This window comes from Callithrix jacchus, chromosome 9 (assembly GCF_049354715.1).
Source record: "Callithrix jacchus isolate 240 chromosome 9, calJac240_pri, whole genome shotgun sequence".
In the NCBI taxonomy this organism is placed as follows: Eukaryota; Metazoa; Chordata; class Mammalia; order Primates; family Cebidae; genus Callithrix; species Callithrix jacchus.
The window spans coordinates 35,251,710-35,273,396 of NC_133510.1; the positions used below are offsets into that span (position 1 = coordinate 35,251,710).

General features: G+C 34.0%; 1 protein-coding gene across 1 annotated transcript in view; it reads right to left on the reverse strand.

The window, feature by feature from the left end:
* The window catches only part of MUC19 (mucin 19, oligomeric), a 160,623-nt gene that overhangs the window by 110,329 nt on the left and 28,607 nt on the right, over positions 1–21,687 (reverse strand). The window contains 18 exon segments of the mRNA XM_078338154.1: positions 5,081–5,125; positions 5,503–5,535; positions 6,055–6,093; positions 7,492–7,521; positions 8,385–8,416; positions 9,085–9,226; positions 10,068–10,193; positions 11,153–11,309; positions 11,382–11,621; positions 12,233–12,427; positions 12,510–12,614; positions 13,635–13,773; positions 14,349–14,500; positions 14,753–14,853; positions 14,954–15,006; positions 17,422–17,668; positions 19,056–19,182; positions 19,590–19,684. Coding sequence (XP_078194280.1) covers positions 5,081–5,125; positions 5,503–5,535; positions 6,055–6,093; positions 7,492–7,521; positions 8,385–8,416; positions 9,085–9,226; positions 10,068–10,193; positions 11,153–11,309; positions 11,382–11,621; positions 12,233–12,427; positions 12,510–12,614; positions 13,635–13,773; positions 14,349–14,500; positions 14,753–14,853; positions 14,954–15,006; positions 17,422–17,668; positions 19,056–19,182; positions 19,590–19,684 — 2,058 coding nt within the window.

Consider the following 21,687-nt stretch of genomic DNA (forward strand, 5'->3'; position numbering starts at 1 on the left):
TGGGGAGTTGGGGAGGGATAAAATGGGGAGAAATGCCAGATATAGATGATGGGGAGGAAGGCAGCAAAGCACACTGCCATGTGTGTACCTATGCAAGAATCTCACATGTTCTTCACCTGTACCCCAAAACCTAAAATGCAATTTTAAAAAAGCACATCTTATGAACAAAATTCATACATAACTTATAGCTGCAACATTCTAAGATTTTTAATTTTTGAGTACATATCCATTTTTAACAGATCACATTGAGGTGTAAGAGAAAACTACTTTTATGTCAGTATCCCATGTATTCATTCAAGAAGGGGATTTTTTTGTTTGTTTTAATATAAACTTACTAAACAATCTATGATTTTAACGTAAGTCCCAATTTGAAATCAGAATCTGTAATTACATGTTGCTACTTTGATAACTGATTTAAATTAAATTTAACTTCATCCTCTTCTTTAAACATGGAAACACAGGGGCATTAGGATTGGACTCTAGAAAATATGTTCTAAATTTTAATTATCTCTGCAACTTATTAGCAAGTAACCTTGAATGTATATCTTAACTTCTTTGTGTTTCCATCTACTTATTTGTAAACAGGGGGAAATGATGGCACCACTTCAGGGAATTAGCTGTATCAAATTAGATAATATATGTCATATACAGAGTAGCACTTAGTAAATATTAGCTCTGTATCAAGATCAGTCAATCTAAAGAGGAAAAGCCCTGTTACTGCATAATTTTTCTTCTAAAAATAACATGCTTATTAGAATGGTTAGTTAGGCATCTCTTGGGATATTTTAGCTCCTTGAAAGCATTTACTGTATAGAAAAGAAAATAGATACAGAAAGCATGTGGAGAAATTAAAGTTTGCATATTGCTTTCCTTTCACCTTAAAGATTTCTGTAATGTTTTTCTAAATTCCTCAAAAGTATACTTTACTTCTATTTACCTCAACAAAAAAGTTAAGGACTATTCAACAATGAAGTCATACCTTCTCTTCCATTCAAGATTGCAGTTCAATCCAGTACTAGATCAAAAGCACTTTATCCAGAGAACAAGTTAGTGGCAAAAACCTGCACCCCCTACCCCACTGCCCTGCCAAGACTCTAAAACAAATCTTACCTTTGTGTTCAAGAATTATAGGTTTTTATGTTAAATTGATTTATTTGAAGACAAAGAAAAATGTAAAAGTAGGAAAGTTTTGACTAAGCTAATTTATCCCACTTATCATATTGGTTCTGCTGAAAAGTACTAATACATTTTCCAAAATTAAATGGGTTCCCATGTCCAAGAAACATATCCTTCCATTTATTATACATAGTTCATGGAGAGGCAATATATATTTGAAATGAAGTGTCTTCTTAGCTGTATAATATCTGAAATATAAACTTTTACTTTTCAATGTCTATTAAATATTTTTGGTTGATGCATATTATATTTTGAAACAAACAAAAACCTTTGCTAGTGGTGATGTCCAAACACTTACCTTAAAATAAAACAAAAATGGGATTTAGCGTTCTCATCACTGATCAAGTAAGATTTACCACTAGAAGACTTAAAAACAAAAATCATTTTGCAATTGTGGATTCATCACAATTTGTCAAATCCGCTTTTATCCCACCAATGTCAGTAAAAGAAATACGATGCATCTTTCAAGCCTGCAATTTGTGCAAGGCAATTGCTTTACAAAAAGACCTTTATTTCTTCTAAAAAGAGTTCTAAAAGGAAACACCTTAAACTGTTTTGTTTCCACAATGGCATAAGGTTTACTGGATGAATATAGAAAGAAAAAAACTTTAAAAAGAAAAAATACATTGGTGTCTCTTAAAGAAAAATGTTTTACTTTTACATGAAAAATGAAAATTAATAGATATGACTCTTTTCCTTTAGAGGTCTGAAATAAAACTATAAGTAAACACTTATCTAGTACTTTCTGAGATTCATGATTACCATTCTCACTTTACGTAAATTGCTATAAATCCTCAGTCAGAAGAAAATTGGCATGTCATCTCATAGTTATTAAAATTCAGAAATATCACATTTTATTTTGAATATTTTGTGCTCCATCCAAGTCCCTAGCACTAGTTGAAGTAGACTATTTATGGTTTCCAGTTAATTGAATCAGCAAAGACCAACCAGTAGGATCCAAGCCCTCAAGTCACAGATTTTTAAGGAAAACTACATTAATCATTATTTGAATGATTTCTAAATTTCCATCTGATTAGTATGATATAGTCATAGCATCAGAAAAGATGAGGAATTAAGAATTACCACTAATTCTTACCACTAATCATTTTTTAACTGAAATTTGATCCATTTAACTAAAATGTTAATTACATTAATTAATTAACTTTAATTAAGTTTTGTATGCTTCACTTTATTTGGAAAATTAGCAGTTCTTAATCTGTTCCAGGTAAGCTACACATATATTATTAACAAATGCTGGGAACATATTAATTTGATATTTAATGTTTCCTGTACATTGGCATTATCTGACTAACTTTATTTGAAACAAACACATTTTGTGGCACAATTGGAAAATTTTAAGATGAAAAAATAAATATTTTTATACTTCTTTGTCCCCTGATTTTAGAATAACATTGACTACAGTTTCTGGCTTTCATGGATAATGAGAAAAGAAAACCAATCCTAACTTCTCTCTAGATCATCAGAAAGTCCTTTTCCTTCTTATACTTACAACCCTGAAAATGTTACTTAAGCTCTTTGCATTTCCTCACCTACAAAATGATTATGTGAGGAGGATTGTGAAGAATAACAATCAGAGGATTAAGATTTAATCAGATACTGAATGAAAAATATTTTACATAACGACAAGAAAGAGGTAAATAAAAGTTATTTTTAGCATATCTTTCTATATAGTACTAACTTAGCATTTGATATATTACTAATATTATACTTACAGAGCATGAAATATCTACCAGAATTTCAGAGAAATTAAATAAAACATTAGGATTCAGTAAGGCAAATCACGAAAGTCATAAATAATAGTTACTGAATTCAGGAAAAAATCGCCCAGGTAATCTTTCCTATAATTCAACTCTGCATTTGATTTATAATTTTTAAAATGCTACCATGAACATGATTGATAAGATTTTTATAGGGTTTTACAGTAAATGAGACAAAATATCACATCTAAAACTTCATCAGTTGCTCACAAAACCCTAGCAGGGTAATCTTCTGTTAACCCTAGCACGATCTTCTGTTTTCCATGGAAAGTTTGCTTGCTACAGTACAAAGTGTTGACAAAATGAAATTGGATATTAGATTCAAAACCAGGTGTTTGAAAAGAAAACATGAATATATATAATATATATAAGAAGGAATTTATATTATATATAAGAAAAAACATATTAAAAATTATATGTTTTAAAAATTACAAGAAAAAATAAATATATTACATATATAAAATATATTTATATATAATATATAAATATATTTTAATATACATATTTTATATAATATATGTATATTAATATACATATTTATACATAAGCTATAAAAATTGAAACACTTTTAATAGTTCTAGGTAAGTATTGTGATACAGGATATAGATATGATCATCACAACACTGAAGAAATAGATGAAATAGTGATCTAACCTGCTTTTGATTCATGCATACCTATGGAGTTCATCAAATCAAGGAAAAAAGCATTTCTTTAAATGATCACAAGATTCAAAAGTTTTCTAGCTGATGAATGACTTTGACTAAAGGAGAGCTTAGTAATTGAACTAAGTTAATCATCTTAGAAATAGAACCAGACTGAGACTTAGGAATTCAGTCCACTGCTTGTGACTGAGGTAATATGTAGCTAGAAAATTACTCTGTGGTGTATATGAAATAATTCAAAAAACTATGGGATGAAATTGTTATTGGGCTTGGGAAATGAATTTATGATTACAGACTGCAGAAAAACATTTTTGAGATGCGTCAGGCTTTCTGGGATTTACATTGAAAGATTCAATAATGCTTTCTGTTGCTAACGGTATTCAACACAAGAGAAAGTTTGACAGGAAGTAGCATGTCGTTTTTGGTATTTTTAATTATATTGTGCACTACAATGGCTGACGCATAAGGTATACATATATATTTACCTCTTTCATATAAAAATATATTAATTAAAAATAGTCAATACTAAGATTTATAAAATGTTAAAAATTATAGTCATAATTCTATATTATAATATCAATTTATAATCCAATAATAGTCTTGGGTTTACACTATATATTTATATTGAAGATTAGCTCTAATGAGTGAAATGTATGAACTGTTGGATTTATCAGTACAACTAATAGCTAACAAATAGTTTATCCTTCACCAGAAATTCTGTGCTAAAATTCTAAACCTGAGTTCTAAATTTTCGACAGAAAAAAAACAGAGTTCCTTCACTCTGTAAATACTTACAGCGTGTGAACTATTCTGTACCTTGACACTAGGTACAATTGGGACTACAAGGATAGCAAATCATGGTCTGTGACTTTAAGGAACATATTCATTTAAGACGATAAATTAATAAATAACAAAAGAAGAGATATAGTGCTAAATTTGGAGGTAAAGACCCTAAGTATAGAAAAGTGAGTATGTGAAAAATAATGCAGAGTTGGAAAGGTGAAATCCATGGATGGGTTTCTCAAGAACATAGGCTCTAGAAAGAAATCACATATATTATGCATGTGAATCTTCAGCTGAGTAAAACTGACATCTTACTAATTGTAAAATTAATTAGTTTAAAGAAAAACAGGTGACTATTATATATTATAAACGACAATAATATGTAGAGTCACAATGCTAAATTGCCTGCCAGCCATATTTTTCAAATTCTTTTTTTCTCATATTTTCTTTTACATTAAAAACACCGAAACATACTCAATGGATTTTTTAATTTAGGTGGAAAAACAAAATAGAAAAATAAACTAGGGGAATTGTTTAAATGGTCAGAGGGAAAATTCAAACCCCAATATTTTTAATGTGTAATTAAACTGATGTTGATTCCAATGCAGTTATTCAATGTTTCATATACAAACCTTTACTCAAAACTTGATTCGTCACTTATGGATCTTCTGATTTGCCTACCTGTTGTTTCACCGCTTGATGTTCTAATCCCTGGAATGGATACTGCTGAATTTAAGAAAACAATGGAAAAAATAAGCTTTACATACAGAGGAAATTATGCTTACAAGAATATCTATGGTCACATATAAAATAGATCAACTTAAAATGACTGCATCAGAAAAATTGATCATATAGGTGAAGAGAAGCCCAAATATTAGTTTTAAAATTTACAGACAAGTAAAAGGTCACAAAACCTTACCATTTGGTATACTTTTTTCCCCCCCAAAAGCTTTCTCAAAAGAAAATTCTCTTTAAAAAAATTAATGTACTTTGTCTATTTCTTCTAAAAGTGTCATTGCAAAAACATAATACTGCGAAGGAAGTCTGGGTGTTTTTTTAAAATCCCCCATTGATTAAGCTGTGGCTTAGAGGTTATAGCTTACCTGTGCCTGGGCTACTGGTAACCAGTGTAATTGCTATGTAAAGAAGACAAATATTTGGAAATGTACATTAAACTGGTATTGACAGATGAGGTTAATCATATGTATTTAAACATGTTTTGAGATCTCCAGAATGCAAATAAAATGATTAAATGTAACAGTTAAGTTCACTTATCAGATGTTTATACATTTCAAGGCACTTTTTTACTCTGCTAGCTACTGTTTTAGTGACAAAGCATCCAATTAAAATTTTCTGGTGTTAAAAGAAATTGTAAATTACTTTCAAGGAATTTAACATAGAATTTTCTGACATAGCAACTTTCTCCAAATAATTAGTATGTAGAATGATCTTCTTAGGACAGACAACATTTGAAAAGAGATTTCTTTAATAATATTACAATTACATAGACACCTGATACTTGACATGGGCCTTTGGCAAATAAATAAATGGAGAATGAAAAATTGGGAAAAAGGGCTATGATTCCTGAACCATAAATTATCTTCGCTGCTCATTTAGGATCTGCAAAAATAATTAACATTTTTTACTTTACTTACCTGCTCCAGTGCTTAGTATGGCAGCAGCTGTAGTGGAAACTGTTTAGAAAATACAATATTTATGAAAATTAATTGAATAATTTTTTCTGGGAAATATAGTTCAAGAAAACAATTGCCATAAACTAAAATTAAAATTTCTAAAATGTGTGCAGAGGTTAAGTGACAAAATAATTTTTATTTATATCAATAAAAATAGCACAATATATTTACATATGTACACCAAAAATAACTATTTCCTGTTATTATCACTTAACCATAATCTCATAGGAACTTTGTAAGGTCAATTTATGGGCCAATAATAACTTAAAGGAATGTGGTTCAGAACCCTGATGTGAAAACTTCACTTCAGGTAAGTGACCAAAATAACTAAAATTTAACTAGCATTTTACAGCATGTTGCATAATTTTAAATAAATTATCAAAGTCTAACTTTTTCTATTTTCTGTACGATCTCTCTATTTACACTACCCACCTCCAAATATCAATCAACAGGAAATAAAATCCCTCTTTATATCACACAAGGTAGGAATATGTAGGTGTACTATAGCAACTCAAAGTGTAGTTATATTGCCAAGGAGTTACATGCCCTAAAACTATCATCCAGCATCCTCTTAAGTAAACATAAATGTAATTCCTTCGCTGGGTGTTGGTTCAAGCCTATAATCCAACACTTTGGAAGCAGTGAGCTATGATAGTGCTACTGCACTAGCCTGGGCAGCAAGAAAAGACCATGTCTCTAAAAAATAAAAAATTAGCCAGGCATGGCAACACATGCCTATAGTTAAAGCTACTTGGTAGGTTGAGTTGGGAGGATCACATAAGCCCAGGAGATAGAGCCTGCGGTGAGCTGTGATCACACCATTGCACTTCAGCCTGGGCAACAAAGTGAGACCCTGCCTCAAAACAAGAATAAAAGCAAGAAAGGAAGGAGGGAGGGAGGGAGGGAAGGAGGGAAGGAGAGAAGGAGGGAGGGAGGGAGGGAGGGAGGAAGGAAGGAAGGAAGGAAGGAAGGAAGGAAGGAAGGAAGGAATTAACTTTTTATTTCTGTTTTCAAATCATTCCCAGCATGATGATGTTTTTAAAATATTTACTTCACAGAGGCAACATTTACTTCTATTTCATCCAGTTATTCAATTATCTAAAAATATCAAGCTTTCAATGATATGTAACTAATATGCAGAGTTAAAATATTAATGAATAACATAAATATTACCTAACACCTATTGTATGTTTAATCATATTCCTGACTTAATTCATAGGAATATAATGAAATGATATTCTGACATATTTCTAGTAATTGTTTATTATAATTCAAAATTTTTATATCAGCAGATTTACCATCATATCTTTTACTGGAACAGATTCAAGTGAAACCATAAAAGATTAGCCACACAAAGAAATCAGAAATACAACATTTAAAACATAATGATTATTTTACCTGCAAATGTTGAATTGGTAGGAGCAGTTTCTGAAATAATCATACATTATTGTTATTGACAGGAATTTTTATATCTTGAAAAAAATATCTACCATTCAATTTGTCTGTAAGTCATGTCTCTTTTTATTTTACTTCTTGCAATTCCTAATATAAAAAGGAATAGCACATAATTCTTTTGAAGTTTTTTGAGATTTACTTTTAAGATTTGTGTTGTGGCTGGCGCAGTGCTCATGCCTGTAATCCCAGCAATTTGGGAGGCCAAGGCAGGTGGATCATCTGAGATCAGAAGTTTGAGACCAGCCTGGCCAATATGGTGAAACCCTGTCTTTAATAAAAATGTAAAAATTAGGATGGTGGTGGGGGCCTGTATCTCAGCTACCCTGGAGGCTGAGGGAGGAGATTCGCTTGGACTGGGGAGGTGGAGGTTGCAGTGAGCCAAGATCACACCACTGTACTCCAGCCTGGGTAACAGAGCCAGACTCTGTCTCAAAAAAAAAAAAAAAAAAAAAAAAAGATGTGTGTTGCTCATGAGCAATCCTTCAATCTTTCAGCTATTTAATTCTTTGTATATTGATTATCATCTTCTATTTCTCCCCTTCATTAAACTATCTTTGCTGACTCCTCGCTCCCTCAACTCCCAGAACCTACAGTTAGGCAGGGGCACGTATGCTGTAGGTTCCCCACCCTGAGTATCAGCCATGGCCCCATCTGACAGTTGTTCAGCATGTTTTGGCAGCACTGGGTTCCATCAGTGACTCACCATAGACAATTGCTCTGGGATGGAATTGTGCCAGTCCTTGAGGGACAGCCTAACGTTTCTCTGGAGTATGTAAAAAAGACCTCCAACCCTCTGATTTTTCCTAAATCACTTAGTGTAAAATGTAATGACTTACCACTGCACTCCAACTGCCCTGCAATACAGTAGCTGAAAGTTAAATTTAAAAAGAAAAAAAGAATGAGTTGAAAAATTTGACTCTTAATGACATACAGCTCACAAATTTAAAACAACAAATTGTCTGACTGAAAACAAACAGAACAAAATAGAAGCAAATAATTGTTTCCCCAAGAGAATACCACTGATTCAAATTGCTTGTTTTTCCATGTGCCGCTATATTCAATCAGGAGCTCTGGGCGCCTGAAGAAATGGTGGGCAGGTGAGCCTTAAAGGCAGTTCTTGCATGCTCAATTTCAAACAGAATGCTATTTGATGGCTGTGGGGACCTACTATGATCCCATCAATTTGCTTCCATGTTAGAAAGCCCGTGAACATAATCTTACATTTATAGAATTAGAACTTTTTCCCTAAAACTACACAAAGACATTTTCTTTCCTATGTTCTGCATTATTAACAGTCCACAAACCATCTGTTGACACGTGAATTATCTGAAAATAAAAATAACTGACATAACTGATATAAAAGTGAACCTAAAGCTGGCCTTCTCATTTAGAAATGGCAGGATCAAAAATTATATATAAGCATGTATATATAATATGTATTATTAACGTAATATATTCATACACACATTTGGTTTTTCTCTGAAATGAAAAGGCAAAAGTCAAAATGGCTTATTGAAAAGTTAGTAGAAAATATACCATGTTCTTCCACAGTTATCTTCGATCACTCCCCCTGCTGGTATGATATCATTATAGAAGCAGCTGCACTCAGATAAACTGACACATTTCATGGTGTTCTCATCCAAGTAGGGTGCACTATCTGGGCACTTAGCATAACAACCTGTGTGTAAAAATGACCCACAGTTCATCTCTATTTACTGACACTCATTATACTGTATATTATAGATTTGTAAAGTTACTTAAATGACTCCATGGAGTGAAGTAGATAATAGCAAAGCATCACACTCATAATGAAAATATATAAATATAGGAAGGTTCAGACTTTCTTGCAGTGAACTATCACACTAAGAACTTACAGATTTTGGTTGGTTTATTTTTTTCTAAAACGATTCTTAAAATAATTTTAAATGATTTACTACTTTCACAATGGTTATAATGCTGTAACATAAATCAGGCTTGGCTCTGGTAAATGCATATCTTGAAATGTGAATGCCAGTCTCAAAAATGTGTTTTTGCAACAGTAGGTAAAGATACAGAAGTCATAGCAAAATAGGCTAAAAATATGCCAAAGAATTTAACACAAATGTGACTTTTGGAAAAGTTTCATGTTATCCTGTTTCTTGCCCATTCTTTCTCTCTGAAATATATAATGCTAAGAATAAAATTCTGCTTAAGTGTGAGATACAGTTAATTATTACAGTAATTATACTACTCAAGAAAGACTGTATTATATGTTGCATTCTGAAACTGCATTCACACTAAATGACATTGTCCAGTAAAAGGTATAAAGAATGACAATAGGATCAGAGTGCTGTTCCCCACCCCCAACTAAGCTTTTGTCTAGAGAAAGTGTTTCTAATGTAGAAACATTAATGTCATAATAAAGATAACTATTCATTAAATTACAAAATATTAGACACTCAATTGGGAGAAACAACCCTTTCCAGTTAAGATGAATATCATTTGCACTACTTTATGGATATTCTTAAAGTATGTGTTACCTTCTAAAAGCGAAGAAAATTTGTGTCCAATGAGCTGATCTTTGCATGTCTTTGCTGTCACTGTGCCGCAAGGTTCATAATGCCAGCTGCACTCCCCAGGCGCATTGTAGTAATCACAGTAGACAGCTAGAATTGAATTAGATCAAATTACTTTCATTCATCATATGACAATTTTCACCTCTCAGTTTCCAGAGCATTTTAAAAAGGGGTTTGGGATGATAGTAATAATAAATATAACTAAAGTATATCAGGTCTTATTACGTTTTTTTGGCTTTATCTAAACTGTCATAAAAGCCAAAATAGGTCACAGGGGAGGAAGGTATATAAACTCAACAGCATTTTGTTTTGCCATCTCACACTCGGGTTAGTTTGAGATAAAAAGGTAAACATTAATTTTCTCATATGGAGATATTTTAGATCATAGTCTAGATTCATGTTTTTAACTTCAACTTTAAATTGGAAATCTAAATCTTAGACAATTAAGCTTTTTAACAGTTCTTAAATGACATAACTAAAGATGTCAATATACTCTAATGCCTTGCATTATAAACTGAATAAAATGAGGTTTCTATTTTAACACTTCTCGTCATATTTTGTCTCATAATACTTAGAAGGAAAAGAGCTAATTTCTATTAAGATTATCATATTCCATATGTATCTAAATTTAATCTATACTCAATTTACAGTTCATCTTCAAGAGGGCTCTATGAAAGTTTTCAAGAAAACCTGTGTGAGCACCTTAAACAAAAGTAATACAGGCAGTAAATGTTGGAGGATATATGAAGATAACAAGGTAGGTAAACAGTTCATTGTTCATCTAAGTATGAATAAGAAATATTCTCCATCAGTATTCATTTTTTCCCTCATGAACACATGAATTTTTTAAATTAAAATTGAACTTGAAGCACCGAGCCAGGTGCTTTATTTTTTAAGTTAGGTATTTTTGCACATCATAAACAAAAATATTAACATGTTTCTAGGTACACAAATGTGTTTTATAGAAAATATGAGAGGAAGACTGATGGTCTAAGAAAACACTTCTATCTAATTACGTTTTGAAAGAACAACATATGGACCTCACTTACGACACAGATTTGGTTTTCTCCATGACACACAGACTCCAACTGCACTACACGCCTCTGCGTACATAGCCACAGCAGTGCAGAATCCCAGGTACTTCCCCTCCATGTCACATGCGCAGGCTTCTTCGATGCACGCATCATAGTAAGCACTGGGATCAACCTAGACAGAGCACAGCATGTGAGTCTCTGGGAGGAAACCCTGTGTAAGTCACCGCTTTCAGAGCAATGCTACCTTGTTGTGGCAGTCTCTGAAGGTGCTGTCTCTGAGGATCTCACATTTCCGCACAGCCCAGGCTTTACAGTATGGGTTTGAATCACATGGGAAAGTCTGAGCCACTGTATCTGAACATTCTTGGCTTGTTTTCCAACTATTCCCAAATTCCAGTGCTCCAGAAGCTACTGAAGTGTATCTTGTTGTGAAATCATCCTTGAGATCACCATTGTTATTTCCACAAAGACCACACACTTTACCCTGTATTGATCAGAAAGGGAAATTTAAAAATTAGTTGTACTAGTGACATTGAGATAAATAGACAAACAGATAGATGGTAGATGAACAGATAGATATCATGATTATGTATATTAGAGCATGAATCTATGTTTAATTCCAAACTTCATGGATAGGATTCCAGAATCCGTAGATAAGATTTTTCTCTCATTTAAGGTAACCCATGCCACAAAATGATCTTGTATCAAGCGGAAAAAATGTCTGAAGAACCAAAACAGGTATGTCCGCTAGTTCCAAATTATACATGAGACTACTTTGGCTTCTTAAACTATTTGCTCCAAATATTTAATTTGAAATATAACAACCACCTGAAAATCATATCATGTGATAATCTCAAGTAACCAAATATGGTTAAACTAGAATGGCTCAAGTTTACTGCATTTACTTTTTAACCAGATTTTATTATCTTTGATTACGTTTCATATTTTACAATAAGGTTGAACAAAGGTGGAGGGCTTGTAACTAACAGAGACCCTGCCATTTTCGTGCCCTCTGCCTATGACTACCTGTCTCGATTTTTTAGTAACAGAAACGATTTTGCTTCCCTATTATTCAGTTGTTAGTGATGTACATACATTCCAGCTTGGATCCAGGATAACAGACAGTCTTGTATTTTTGTCCCAAATCAAGGTTATTCCATTGTGAAATTTCACAATTAAGTACAGGCCAACAGTATGTATGGAGTATGCATTTGCATTGAGTTCACATTCCTTACTTTCTGTAGTTTTGACTGCTGTTACTTTACCATCTTGCAAGACAACGTTCTGATCCTGTAAATTCAGACAGATTGAAAATAAGTTTTATTTGGCTGCTCACAATGCAAGAGAAAAAGTAAAGAAAATAGTACTTTACCTGAAAAGAAACAATGATTTTTCTCGAGCACGTTAGCCCGTCTTCACAGCATGGAACACTCTCCGTTAAAATACGAAATGTGCCATTTTCATGACCACAATAATCCTTTAAAATAGAAATTATAATCGTCTGTGAATATCAGAGACACAGAACTCAACTACAGTGTTTGTGTCAGACAAACATTCTTAGAGAGAATATTTGCCTTAAACTCAGTAAATCGCCACATGCTACGTCACAGAATTTCCAAAAGACAATAGTTTGACAACATTTATAGATATCCTTGGCCAAGTCCACTCTAGTTAACATGTTTTGACTCAATTATTTTCCCATTACTTCTGCACAAATTCAGAATTATACCACAGATATCTAAGTATTTAAAGTTTATATGTTTGTGATCACAAATTTATTTCTAGGCTCTGTAAATAGCTAGATAAAGTTGGCCTTATTTCCTGAAAGACTTACGCAAAACTTGATATTCAAACAAAATTAATCCATAAATATAATACAATCCAAGTTGCAGCCCTTAAATATTAGTTAGGAAGCTAGAAGCTTAATAAGATGAACTCTGGAATGTGTGTAACAAGCATGAACTCTGGAATCAAACAGGTCTAGGTTTACTATGACATTTTCTATTTGGTAGCGTAAGTTGCTTGACCTCTCTAAACCTCAATTTCTTCGTCTGCATCATAGAAATAACAGTATCAGTCTTGTAGTATCGTAATTCCTAAATGCAATGAAATCTATACATTTGCCTGACAAGGAAGCAGTCATAAATAGTAGCCGTAAGTTTTGCTGCCAGTGCTGTTGTTAGAACAATCATATCTAGCATTTATTTATTGAGCACTGGTATGTGCTGCAGTGTGTGCTCTACTTTGGTTTCAAGTAGGTGCTGTTTTCATGCTCATTCTGTAAGTGACAGAAACTGAGACACTAAGAGGTTAAGGAATGTGCCCAAAGTCATGCATCTGATAAAAGATGGAGCCAGTATTGAAATCTATTCCTAGCATCCAGAGCCAGAAGTACATGATATACATTTTACTGCCTTCTAGATACATATAGGGACCATTAAAAATATTTCCCATTTTGAAAATAAAATTATTTGGAACTAATATACAAATAAGTTACCTCAAGAAATGAATACTGGCAGAGACCATCAAAACTGTAACTTTTCCCATCGAAAGTTCTAACATGACCTTCCCCATAAATGTGGCAGATGGTTTGACATTCATTTTGCGTACAACTCCAAGATCCTTTAATGCAAGTACTAAAAGGAAAAGATGAGAGAGTGTAGTGAATATATTACGCCAGGATCCATACGCTAATATTGCTTTTGTAAAGAAGCATAAAGTTATGTTTCCTATTAAATTAAATTTTGCAATTGCCTTCATTATAATGTAGGATGTTCATTTTATACAATTTACATAAAGTTCTATTTTAAAAATAGCATCTTGCTGGATGTGGTGGCTCACACCTATAATCCCAGCACTTTGGGAGGCCAAGGCAGGTGGATCACAGGTTAGGGGACTGAGACCGTCCTGGCTAACACAGTGAAAGCTGGCCTCTATTAAAAACACAAAAAATTAGCCAAGCATGGCAGCACACGCCTGTGGTCCCAGCTACATGGGAAGCTGAGGCAGGAGAATTGCTTGAACCAGCGTGGGTGACAGAGCAAGACTCCATCTCAAACATATATACATACATAAATGGCTTCTTTTTCTAACTATATCTGGTCATTTGTTTCAAATATCCCAAAGTGTAACTTCTTCTCTCCTATGAAAATATGAACAGACTGCATATTTTCTAATATCCAAAACAAAATAAGAATCCTTTATTAAGCACCATTCATTGCAGCCAACAGGAGTAACACTTCCTTCATCATATTCTCGTCCACCAAAAGAACATGGACAGTCATCAGGAAAGACACATATCCCTTTAGAATTCCGAACCATTCCTTCTGGACAAAAGCACCCACGTTTGCAAGGCAAGTTCTCCTACAGGAATAAATATAAAATATACACCATGAGCACCATTCTAATCATGTTATATCATCAGCATTAATTTAAATGTTTAAATATGCCAAGTACATATTTGGAGTCAACATTTGACAACTGAAAGTAAAAGGCAAAAAGAGCATCACCTTCTAATTATTTTTCATTAAAATTGTAGTTTCCTAGGACCCGAAACAAGGAAACCTTTCAAAGGCTAAACTCTTATGTTACTATGTTACATGTTACGTTACTTACATCAAAAACAGGTATGTTCCGAGTACTGCATGTTCTGTCAGTTCTTCTCTGTGCCTTGGGATCCCTGCAGTCTACATACTCAGCCCCTCCAGAACAATTTTCTGCAGAATAATAAAAATTATCATTGCTCAAGAGCCTATTGACCTGTTTTCTTTAGCCAAAGTAGGTTTTTTAAGCTTGAACCATGATTTCAACACTTACGTAGGGCTAAATCAATGGGAATCTGGCAAAGAAGAATTCCATCCCGACAGACACTGGAAATAAAACAAAATTATTATTTAGACATCAAGTTTCAAGGATAATTAATTAAATGAATGAGGCACCATCCCCAGATGATGCATGAAATGTACCAAAGGATAAGATATCGCCTTGTAAATATTACAGGAATGTACAAATAAGGTTTTATGGATATCAGAGAAAACCTCATGGAAAGGATGGCTGGATCTTGATGACAAGAACAATTTAATACTTCTGATAAGATGCCAAATTGTGACACAGGAGAGAACAAGATATGTTCCAGTGACTCCAATGAGTCATGTTTGGATGGAAGGCAGGATGCAAAATGGGAAGAAGCGGTATGTGTAGAATGGGGCCAGATTTCAGATGGCCTTAAATGACTTGCAAGTTTCTATCTGTTCTTCAGGTAACTGTCAGTCATTCAAGTTTCTGAGGAGGCCGATGGCCCTAACAGAATAGTGTTTTAAGCTACACATTCTTTATTATTATTATTATATTATACTTTAATTTCTGGGATACATGTGCAGAATGTGCAGGTTTGTTACATAGGTATACACATGGCTTTAGGCTAGACATTCTTGCAGTAATTCAGGAAACACAGGACAGAGAGACAGCAATAATGAGCAATCAAGACAGCTATCACAGTGGTGCCAGCTGACGAGAGTCTCAGATACAGTAGTGGTGAAGGAAACCATAATTTGGAGGCATTACCCTGATTCACTGAAAAGTTAATTTATTGATTCACATGAAAATAAGAGCAGACTGCATATTTTCTAATGTCTAAAACAAATAAAATAGTAATTGTTTATTAAGCACCATTAAAAAGTTAATCTGCTGATTCCCCAAAAATTACAGAGGAAAAGAAATTATCATTATCAAGCCTCAACCAAAGGTTCATGGGCTTTGACATAAAAGAGTTACCTAAGCTTTCTTTTTGAATGACCAAGAAAAATTACTTGTTCCTAAATGATAGCCTCATCCAATCAAGGAAAAGAGAGGAGGAATAGTCAAAGTATTTTTGAGTGGCTACTTCATTTTGGCAATTACATTATCAACAATTCATACATCTTTCTATGGAATTAGAAATATGCTTAAATTTCTTTGTTCCAGGCAGAGCACAGTGGCTCATGCCTGAATCCCAGCACTTTGGGAAGCCAAGGCAGGTGGATTGCTTAAGTCCAAGAGTTCAAGACCAGCTTGGGCAACATGGTGTAATCCCATATCCACTAAAAATACAAAAAATTAATTGGGTTTGGTGGTGTACCCCTGTAGTGCCAGCTACTCAGGAGGCTGAGGTGGAAGAATCGCTCGAGCCCACAAAGGCTGGGACTGCAGTGAGCCAAAACTGTACCACTGAACTCCAGACTGGGCAATCAAAGTGAGACTCTGTCTCAAAAAGAGAAAACAAGGAGGGAGGGGAGGGAAAGGGAGGGGAGGGTAGGGGAAGGAAGGAAATTACTTTGCTCCAAACTGTAGGAATCATAGCCTCCTCGGCCATTACAAAATAGTCAAAATTCTTCAATTCTTCAGGAACTAAGTCTAAATTCTTGGTTATGATCTGACCACTGTCAATGTTTCTAGCCCAATCCTGTACAAAAGAAACTCACATGTGTAAATTTTTTTCAGGCATTTTCTACATCTGAGTATTCTGATTATTCCACAGGAAATCAGCCTCTACATTTCAATTTTGTCTGGAAAAAGTTTCATTCCCTAGCACAATTCATATGCTGTCTTCTCTGAGAAGTTTTCCTTAACTTCCTCAGGTAGTGCCTGGCCCCTTCTGCTACCATGCTCTAGTATATAAACCTCCTCCTAATGGTTTGTGCCCTGCTGAGAGACAGATAGAGAGCATCTTCTGAATAAGAATTCATTTCACATTGTCTGTAGTAGAAGCTGCCAGAATACTTTTTTACTGGTGTTTAAAACAAAACTAGAGTAGGATAAATCATCTATATCCATTAGGATGCAAGGAGACTTCCAGAGTATAAGATATTTTTATTAAGAAATAAAAATTAGGCCAGGCATGGTGGCTCAAGCCTGTAATCCCAGCACTTTGGGAGGCTGAGGCAGGTGGATCACGAGGTCAAGAGATCAAGACCATCCTGGTCAACATGGTGAAACCCTGTCTCTACTAAAAATATAAAAAATTAGCTGGGCACGATGGCACGTGCTTGTAATCCCAGCTACACAGGAGGCTGAGGCAGAAGAATTGCCTGAACCCAGGAGGCGGAGGTTGCGGTGAGCCGAGATCACGCCATTGCACTCCAGCCTGGGTAACAACAGCAAAACTCCGTCTCAAAAAAAAAAAAAAAAGAAAAATTAAAAGTATGGCAGATCTAAAAAGCCTTCATACTGGCAAAAGACCATTTCTCTGAAAACAATGGAGTCTCTTGATTTCGGTGTCATAGTAAGTATACATGTAATCTCCATACCATTTATTGTCATCAATATGGATGAGTTTGCCTGGTTTCATGACCTCGTCATTTATGTAGCAGTCACACTGAGATTTTGGAACACAGTTTCCTTCATTATTCTGGTACATTTCATCAGGGCAGGTGCATCCATCAACTGGAACATCTTCCACATCACAGCTCCTATCTCTCTCTGACAATGATCGGCAAGAACTATTACAGGCTTTTACATTGTACTTGAAAACTAGGCCACTTGGACAAGAATGTTCTGTTGGTACAGAGACAAAAGAAAGAATGATTATGTGTATATCTAGGGAAATAAACAATTTTACTTCAGCTCCATGTTTATAGATATTATCATGAAATATTCATAATAGAGACTATGAATTTTTTGAAAGTGCTTGTTCATTGGGTTTTTTAAATTCTTTTTTGTTTTCAGTCAATGCTGAATTTCTATTTTATGTTTAAACACTTTGCTTGGTATTGGCCCATAAACAGGAGAGGTAATACATTGCTTTCATGTGGTGTATATTCCCAATGGAAGGACTGTCGTGGTACGTGCTATGAGAAACAAGAGGGGAGGTACTAAGAATGTACAGATGGGGATCTACGCTTAGTGAAGAGGGTGGGTAGATGAAGAGCAAGGAGACAGCCCAGGGAGAGGTGATTCTATGTCTGAAGAATAGCCTAACTCAGTGGGAGAATGATTATTTTAAAGAGCACATAGAAAAATAAAAGCTGTATGGCCAGAGACAGAGTGACTCAGTGGTTAAAATTTACAGGGTCCCCTTAAGGAGTTTGGTATTTAGCCTTAGAGCAATGAGACATCATTAACTTGTTTTAGACTGAAGTGTCACATGATAAGCTTAGTGTGATTTGGCTTGGTTTTAAAGATTATCCTGGTTTATCTGTAGAAAATGGATTAGAGGAAGCCAAGAGTGAATATTGAAGGAGGCTTATTGCAGTTACTCAAGAGAAAAACAATGGTGGTTTCTTGAACCTGGTTGGTGGCAATAAAGATGGAGAGATGTGAATAACTGAGAAAGATTTGGAAGGTGAAATGGACAGACCTTATCAATTAACTGGATACAGGCAATGAGGTGTTACATATAATCTACAAGAGATGTGTTTCTACAAAGTTTGCTGTTTGTTTTTTTGTTTTTCTTGTGGTAATCAAGCATTTTTGTGAAGTCATATTCAAACAATGCAATAAATATTTTAAAACAAAGCAAGGTTTTAAAAATATGATAGTTGAGCTTCTAATTTATTGGTTCATTTTTGTTTTTTCTCAACATAAATTATTCATATTAAAATGTCATTTACAAATACATTATCAGTCAGAACATTATTTAAATTTCAGCACACAATAATTGAACAGAACCATATTTTTATATATAAATACATATGTATACTGGTTTTTCTTTATATATGAATGTATTAAATTAAAATCAATAAATCAAGAAGTAAAATACGGAAGGATTACATAAGGATATTAAAAAATAAAACAAAAAAATCATCTTTGAAAGAACCAGGTAAAAATTTGTAAACTCATATGCCTAAACCACACACACACACACACACACACACACACACACAAACAGGACTATAGTGAAACTGAGAAGGAAGTCATTATTGAAAGCTTCTCTGCTGCTTACCACATAGGCCAGTTCTCCATCCTACTATGTATGTTTCCTTCTCAGCACATGCTTTCACATAGTTGCCTAAAATTGTACATAGGCAGTCTTCACTGTTTTCACAAGTGCAAGTATATTTTTTGCATTCCTTGAAAATAAACAAATTATCCTGCATTATGAAATTACTTGAAAGATCAGGTAAACTGAGTATAATAATTTAGTTCCTTAACAATTCTACCCCCAAAAAGCTTCTTTGAAACTTTCAAAAACATTTTTAAATATTCAAACAGTAAATGAATTATTAGCCTGCTTGTCAAAACATTTAGAAAAGCCAAAAAGAGACATTTATTCAAGATTTTTCTTATTTGGGGTTATTTTCCAGCACCACTTTAATCTAATATATGAATAAATTAATAGAATCTAATGCCTATCTAAGGATATACTTTAATTTATTGACAATGGTTGTTATTTGAAAATATTTAATATCTACATGCTTTTGTCAATATCTGTAAAGTATTTTTCGACAAGAGCTGTTAATGTTAGAGCCTCACATACCTCATGATAGGGTTTAGGGTTCACAATTGGGTGGCAGGAAGCAAAAGGCCCGCTTGAATCAAGAAGAATTCCACAGTGCCTTTCAGCAAACTTTCCTGGAAGAAAATCGGTGCACTCAAAATTAGTTTCAATGTCATAATTCTTTTTTTTTTTCTGTAGCCCAGGCTGGAGTGCAGTAGCGCCATCTCAGCTCACTGCAATCTTTGCCTCCCAGGTTCAAGCAATTCTCCTGCCTGAGCCTCCGGAGTAGCTGGAACTACAGGTGCACACCATCACGCCCAGCTGATTTTGGTAGTTTTAGTAGAGACAGGGTTTCACCACGTTAGCCAAGATTGTCTTGATCTCCTGACCTCATGATCCGCCCACCTCAACCTCCCAAAGTGTTGGGATTACAGGTGTGAGCCACTGCACCCAGTCATAATTCTTTAATTAAAAGAAAAGATATAAAATTGTAACCGTTCTGTCTATTAAAACAATTTTTAAAGTGTTTTGCTGTAATACATTTAACCTGTCACTATAAGCAAAATTAGCATGCTGTAATTAAAAAATCTTACACCAAGAGACAAAGTCTTTATTAGCTTTGTTTTTTTTTTTTATTAAATCAATTAACCTTCTCTGAAATGCAGTTTCTATATAAAAATGAAATTAGGGAACCATATTATATCTTTAGATGCCTTTCAACTTTAAAATATATATTTATAGCTAAACTGTGTTGAGTTGGTAAATAAACTAACCACAACACCCCCCGACCACACCATCCCTGTCACCTCAGAAGATTATATCAGTTTTCCTGAAGATCATATATTAGCACAACCAGTATCTGTAATTCCAATACACTAATTTTGTTTTGATTTTTAACTGATATTCAGTTGGCTTATAAATAACTAGCATAGTATTAAATTAACAAAAATAAAAATCATAACAATAGCATCTGAGTAGCAAGCACTTGACCTAATGACTTTTGGAAGGTCTCCTTTAAAAACAAACTGAGACCAATTATTTCCAGAATTTTAACAAATTGGCAACCCAGTATCACCACTTTTTATCTAAATACTACTAACAGATTATTAAAATACAGTTTAATTTTCTGCATTTTATGTTAATTTCAATATAAAACTGAAAATTTAATTTAATTAATTTCTCTCTCTCTCCAAAGTCATGGTATATAGTCTGCTTAACATAAATTGACTTGGTTTCTTATGAGATCTATATTCTCATTATAACTGTTTTCACTGCAAAACTCCAAAGCCAAAATAATATGATAATCAAAACCCTGAAATATATATTATGATGTTTATGTTAATGCTTCTACCAGCTCTTTTAAATCAAAATTAGTAGACAAAGCTTTGAAAAGGAATTGCCTTAGTAATGTTTAAAATAGTCTTATCAGATTATAATAATATTATAATAATACTATTTCAAATATGTATTAATTTAGAAACAACATGTCAATATAATACATCGTTTTTGTTTTGCTTTGTTTTGTTTTTTTTGAGACAGAGTTTCGCTCTTGTGACCCAGTCTGGAGTGCAATGGCGCAATCTCAGCTCACCGCAACCTCCGCCTCCTGGGTTCAGGCAATTCTCCTGCCTCAGCCTCCTGAGTAGCTGGGATTACAGGCACGCACCACCATGCCCAGCTAATTTTTTTGTATTTTTAGTAGAGACGGGGTTTCACCATGTTGACCAGGATGGTCTCCATCTCTTGACTTCATGATCCACCCACCTCGGCCTCCCAAAGTGCTGGGATTACAGGCGTGAGCCACCGCGCCTGGCCCAATATAATACATTTTAACTTAGCTTCCATTGCACTCATTTTTTTATGAAAGAAGCAATACAAAATAAAGCATTTATTAGTATCAGCAATACCAGGGGGAAAACCAAAGCATGACTTGGATTCAAAATCCTTTGATTGCTCAGCTGTCATCCTTATTCACTAAGGCTCCTTCTTAACCCTCTCTGTGCTCCATTATCAATATCTACATTAATGGGGATAATAGTCCTGCCCATGCTGTTCATGAGTTTGGGGAGAAACAAATTGAACTAATATTTTAAAAGCCTTCTGGTAAGTATAAAAGTAAGCTGAATAATACCAGTGT